This window comes from Cervus elaphus, chromosome 33 (assembly GCF_910594005.1).
Source record: "Cervus elaphus chromosome 33, mCerEla1.1, whole genome shotgun sequence".
NCBI classification, from domain to species: Eukaryota; Metazoa; Chordata; class Mammalia; order Artiodactyla; family Cervidae; genus Cervus; species Cervus elaphus.
The window spans coordinates 24,266,501-24,272,500 of NC_057847.1; the positions used below are offsets into that span (position 1 = coordinate 24,266,501).

The 6,000-nt window shown below is 57.0% G+C and overlaps 1 protein-coding gene across 1 annotated transcript in view; it reads left to right on the forward strand.

Annotated features, from left to right (window-relative positions):
* Positions 1-1,077: 1,077 nt before the first annotated feature.
* Positions 1,078-6,000, forward strand: part of EVX2 (even-skipped homeobox 2) — a 6,468-nt gene continuing 1,545 nt past the window's right edge. The window contains exons 1-3 of the mRNA XM_043894933.1: positions 1,078-1,690; positions 2,589-2,860; positions 4,163-6,000. The exon at positions 4,163-6,000 is cut by the window's right edge and continues 1,545 nt beyond it. Of these exons, the coding sequence (XP_043750868.1) occupies positions 1,264-1,690; positions 2,589-2,860; positions 4,163-4,882 (1,419 nt within the window). The 5' untranslated portion in view covers positions 1,078-1,263 and the 3' untranslated portion in view covers positions 4,883-6,000. The remainder of the gene's footprint in view (positions 1,691-2,588; positions 2,861-4,162) is intronic.

Below are 6,000 nucleotides of genomic sequence, written 5' to 3' on the forward strand. Positions count from 1 at the left end.
AAATCCAGCGACTCTGCCACAAATAATTCGATGTGAGAAGGGGTTGGGGGAAAGCTGGCAACGTAAAAGTGGAATTGGGGCCGCCCATATGGCGCTGTAAATTGCGACTGTGTTTAAAGTTAGCTGTAGAATTCTGCTATGAAATCGTCCAGCCGAGTTCATTTCCCCCAGGGAAAATGCGTAGGCGAGAAGCCTATCCATCAGCAGGATTATAAAAGTGAAAAACCCGGGACTTCAAGTTCAGAACTCACTCTGCAAACGGTGTTAAAAAATCAGAGAGGACCTAATGATTTCCGTTTGGAGGCGCGGGCCCAACGCACCTCCCCAGCCACGTAGCACTGAAGTGCTTTCAAAACTCTAGGAGATTCTCTCTCTCTCTCTCTCTCCCTCCTGGGGTGGGAGGAGAGCAGCCAGGCTGAGGTGAAGAAGTGGGGAGGGAGAGAACTCGGCGTCCTATTTGTTAAATAAAACACATATTTGGTTCTGAAATTCTAAAGATAAGTAATCCAGACAGGAGCGCAAGGTCTTCTCCTTACGCAACTCTTCCAACATCCTCCCCCTTGTCCCCCCCTCCCGCTTGTAAATGTAAAAAAAAAAAAAAAAAAAAAAAATCAACCCACTTCCCGACGAGATCTACTCTGGAAAATCAAAGCATTATCTATTATTTAACACGTATCTATGTCCGAGGAAAAATGAGGAAGGCGCTGCATGATTAGGACCTAAGGGGCAACCCAGCAAACTGAGAGCGTAATGATGCCCCTAAATGAAGGGGGAAATGTGCCGCGGCGCGCTCTATTAATCAGACTGTCAATTTCACCCCCGAGGCCAAACCCCCGGGCGAGCAGAACCGGCTCTGAGCGGGCAAAGGACCGGAGACTTCCTCCTCACTTCTTGTCTCTTCTCGCCTCCTACCTGGATCTATTTGTCTGCTCTGAAGCCGCCTTCATTACCCACTGACAGGAACGTGTATTTATTTGCTTATAAACCTGTTACAATAAATGATCATTCGAACAGCGTCATTCGTACCTTAATGACGAGCGAGCGCTACTTTTTGATGAATGACATCTCGGGCTCGGAAGGATGTATGGGTCATTTTGACCAGTCATTCCCTCGCTCTGGCATCCCACAATTTTTCCGCCTCCCTCCAAAAGAGATAATAATATTTAGAGGCGCTCGCTGGGGCTGAATGAGAATTAGCCCTCGGCGCAGCCCATCATTAGGACGGGACAGCCGGGCCACTGTGACATTTTTTAGAAGGCTGAGATGATGGAAAGAATAAGAAAAGAGATGATTCTCATGGAGAGAGGGCTGCACAGCCCTACGACCGGCAAGAGATTCTCCAATTTGTCCGACTCGGCTGGCAATGCTGTGCTCGAGGCCCTGGAAAATTCGCAGCACCCGGCTCGCCTCAGCCCGCGCCTGCCGTCCGCCCCCCTGCACAGCGCTTTGGGAGACCTCCCTGCCAAGGGCAAATTCGAAATAGACACTTTGTTCAACCTGCAGCACCCGAGCAGCGAAAGCACCGTCTCCTCCGAAATCGCGTCCGCCGCGGAGGGCCGAAAAAAGCCGGGTCATTATTCAGAGGCGGCCGCCGAGGCAGACATGAGCAGCGACGTGGAGGTGGGCTGCTCGGCGCTGCGCTCCCCCGGCGGCCTCGGAGCGGTTCCGCTCAAGGAAAACAATGGCAAAGGTAATCGCGCTGCACGCGCCGCGCTCTCCAGTCCCATTCTTTCTGTTCCTTCGCTGCCCTGCCGGCCCTTCGTGGTGCCTTTGCCCCTCTCCGACCCTCTGCAGCGAGCTGCACCCAGCTGGTTCGGGCGGGGGCGGGACGCAGGCGTGGGACCGTGCCCTCCGGCTCTGCTCCTTGAGCCTCCCAGAGAGACGCAGGCCTACGGCCTGCCCTCGCTCCTAAGTCGGAGAAAACGTTTCCCGCTTGCGGGTCTAAACGCCCGTGCGACCCGATCGACCCCAAGCCATCCACTGAGTCTGTCCGGGGGAAGGGTGCCCTGGGCAGCTACTCTGAACTCCGCGGCCTCTGAATCCCGAGGCCGAGCGGAGGAAGTATTCTAAATAAGTCAAGGGAGCCTTGCTGGGCGCCTGTGGGAGACCCTGTTGGGTCAGCGGGAGAAAGTTGAAAAGTAGAGTTCACCCCTCAATGGTTCCGGTTTGAGCTGTTGCTGTCTTTCGAATCTTGAAATATTTTAAAACAAAATTCCAAAGCCAGTCAAAGGAAGGTTAGAGGCCGACAGAAAGCTGCCCTGCGGTCTCCAGATCAAGGACAATCCAGAGCTTCCCAAACTGAGTTTAGATGTAGGCTTTTTCCCTTGGCCAGTTTTCCTCCTGAGTTGAAAATTTCCAATTATTAAAACAAAACTACCGTCCTTAATTGAGTTCCTATTATTTGGTTATGAAGGGCTCCCCAAACTTTATTGATTCCATTAACGGCAGCAATTTGTAAACATGACAGACCCCATCAATTTAGGCAGCGCCTCGCCCTCCTCTCGCGGCTTCCCCCATCCGCGTGCAGCCTCAGCGCGGAGATCTCGGTCCTACAGTGACTCATGCGCTGCCGGCCGTTTGTTTGCCAGGGTTCGCAGAGAGCGGCTCAGCCGCGAGCACCACGACGTCTGCGACAGGCTCCGGCCTCGGCAGCCTGCATGGAGGCGGCGGCGGCAGCGGCGGGGGCGCGGCGCTGGGCGGCTCCGGCTCTGGCGCGGATCAGGTGCGGCGCTACCGCACGGCGTTCACCCGCGAACAGATCGCGCGCCTGGAGAAGGAGTTCTACCGGGAGAACTATGTGTCGCGGCCACGCCGGTGCGAGCTGGCCGCTGCACTCAACCTTCCCGAAACCACTATCAAGGTATTGATTCCAGCACGCGCCTGTTCTAGCCTCCCCCGGGTGTCTAGGTTGATTTTTATTTCTCCTTTTTGGGCGACTAGGTTTAGCTGAGGGCCTGAAAACCCGCGGGGAGAGTCACCAAAGGAATTGGCATATTTATTTCTCAGTAGCCGTATCCAAAGGATTAGCCGGTCTGGCTGACCTGGGAAGGGCCCTGAATGGCGCAGCCCATGCCACAAACGCTCGCTTCCGCCCAGCGCGTGCCTAGGTGCCCCTAACCCTTCTCCACGGCTCCACTTTCCCCTCGGCGGCAAAGCCAGCTGGTCTTTGTTCCTCTGGCACGAACCAGAGGTGAAACTTTTCAATTGCTCTTGATCTTGGAGGTTTATTTTTCACATAAATCGTTACAAGGAGAAAGGATAGTGTATTTAAAAAATCGATTGGGTTGAGAAATAGTTTTCTAAACATTTTTCTCCTGGGCAACGGGAAAGAAAGCAACCTCCTGGGGAAAGCAACGAAATTGTCCTTATTAATTTATCTTTAGGTGATTAATTTTATTTTACGTCCAAGAAAGATAGCCGGGAGGTTTGGCGACTTGGTGAACTCTTCAAGGAGGATCTGGCATTCTAAAAAAAAAAAAAGAAAAGAAATTCCATGTGATAGGGGAGGAGTGTGCAAGTCTCTCTTCGGTTTGGTCGGGCTTTCTTTAATTTAGAGTTGTGACGAATGATGTCTTCATTAGATACTGTGTTGGGAGGGGTAGAAAAGTCCCCTTCCCAGTTTAAGAGGATGTTGTTCCCGCCACTCATTTGAAGCAAATGATTCCAACAAAACCATCCCTTCAATATCAGAACCGGACCCATGCCCCTCGGGACAATTCCTCACAGCTCAGAGGACTCAAGACCTCACGCGGCGACTTTTTACAAAAGCTGCGGCGGCAGCTTCTCTTCAAAGGAGCCCTAGAATCCTCGTGCAAATCCTGGGATTGAGAGACGGGTGCTCAGCGAGGCCGGGCAACCGGTGGGTGGGGAGAAAGAGAGGAAAGGTTGGGTTGGGACGAGGAAGCGCAGTCTAAAGCAAGGGAATAGAAGCCCCAGGGGCCGCAGCAATCGGACACAGGGAAGATTATTTTCGCTGAGGAGAGTGTACCTACGGCGCTTCACACTGCCGCTCACACTGCCTCAGCTGGAAGAGAGGACTGGGCCTGGTCGGAGGGGCGTAGGCCAGGCCATTCGGAGGTCTGGGAGGGGCGGGAAGGCCCGGGGCGGGGGTTGGGGCCTCCGGGCGCTCCTAACTCGGGCCGCGGCGCGGCTCTCCCCGCAGGTATGGTTCCAGAACCGGCGCATGAAGGACAAGCGGCAGCGTCTGGCAATGTCGTGGCCGCACCCGGCCGACCCCAGCTTCTACACCTACATGATGACGCACGCGGCCGCCACCGGAAGCCTTCCCTACCCCTTCCACTCGCACGTGCCGCTGCACTACTACCCGCACGTGGGTGTCACGGCCGCGGCCGCGGCGGCTGCGGCCTCCGGAGCGGCCGCCGCGGCCTCATCGCCCTTCGCCACTTCCATCCGCCCGCTGGACACCTTCCGCGCCCTCTCGCACCCCTACTCGCGGCCCGAGCTGCTGTGCAGTTTCCGCCACCCGGGCCTCTACCAGACGCCCGCGGCTGCCGCCGGGCTCAACAGCGCGGCTTCGGCCGCGGCGGCGGCTGCAGCGGCGGCGGCCGCGGCGTCTTCGGCCGCGGCGGCCGGGGCGCCCCCCAGCGGCGGTTCCGCACCCTGCTCGTGCCTCAGTTGCCACAGCAGTCAATCGGCCGCAGCCGCCGCCGCCGCCGCCGCCGCCGCTCTGGGCTCCCGGGGTGGCGGCGGGGGCGGCGGGGGTGGCGGCGGCAGCGCAGGGGCCGCCGGGGGCTCGGACTTCGGCTGCAGCGCCGCGGCGCCGCGCTCTGAGAGCGGCTTTCTGCCCTACTCAGCCGCCGTGCTAAGCAAGACCGCCGTGAGCCCTCCGGACCAGAGGGACGAGGCGCCGCTCACCAGATAACTACGTCGCCGCCGCCAGGGGGCTGCGCCCGACGCTCCGAGTGTGCCCCGGGAGTCCCCTGAGCGCCCCCCATGACCCCTTTGCGCCCACGTGCCCTCTGCGCTCCGCCTGCTGCTGAGGCTCTCGCCAGGGGGCGCCCCGGCGCGGGAGGCCGCAGGGAACTTGCCCCGAGTTGGGGGGAAAGAGCCAGCTCGAAAGCCCGGCGTGCGTCCCCTCAAATTATTTCTATTTTTGTATTTGCTACCCTGCCGCCTCCCCTCCTTTTAAGTATGTTTCCCGTCGCCCAGACCCCGCTTCCTGCCTCTGTCCCGAGCTCTTGGTCTCCCCAAGACAATCTCCTCGTCCCTGAAACCAGTCCGCTGTGGTCTCGGGCCCAGGCTGAAGCCGTCAGGCCTAGTTTCTCGTCTGAGCCACGTGGCCAAAGGCAGTGGAAAACCACAACAAAGAGAGTAGGGAATGGTGTGTGCTGGTGCTGTGTGCGGGAGGGAAGTCCACCGCGTGGTTCCCGCTGCTGCTGTGTTTCTTCCATCCTTTCTTTTATTTTCTTTAAACGAGGGTGAGAGGAGGTAGCAGTTTTTCTCTTAGCCTGAGCTTGTTAGGGACCCTATCCGAGGAGAGCGGAAGAATGGAGGTCAGAGAAGAAGGCCTAGAGGGCGGCGGATGGAGAGTGCGGGCGGCCGCGGGTGTAGAGAGTGTTTGCTGCGTGCAGGGGACAAGGATGGTGGGGCCGTGGCCGCGGTCCCGGGAAGGACAAAGCCACGAAGCCGAGATGGGAAGAGACGCAGTCTCGCCTCCTCTCTTGGCCCACCGCCGGTCTCTCTTCTGATCTTCGGTTTGGGTTGGAGGCGTCTTGCATATTTTTTTTTTGCAAAAAGTAATGGTTAATGAGAGTGGCACAGCCAGGCCAGGGGAGGAAAGGGAAACGGAGGGATGAGGAGGGCAAGACTGAACGATCTCTGTAGTATTTGAAGAGTCGTTTTCAGCTTAGTTTTCCAACGACTGGGTTCCACTCCATCTGGGAAATACTTGAATCTCTAGATATATATTATCCTGAAGCATTTACTTAGACACTTTTCTAAGTTCGAACTCTATTCTCTTCACCCCCTTCCCTCCTCGCT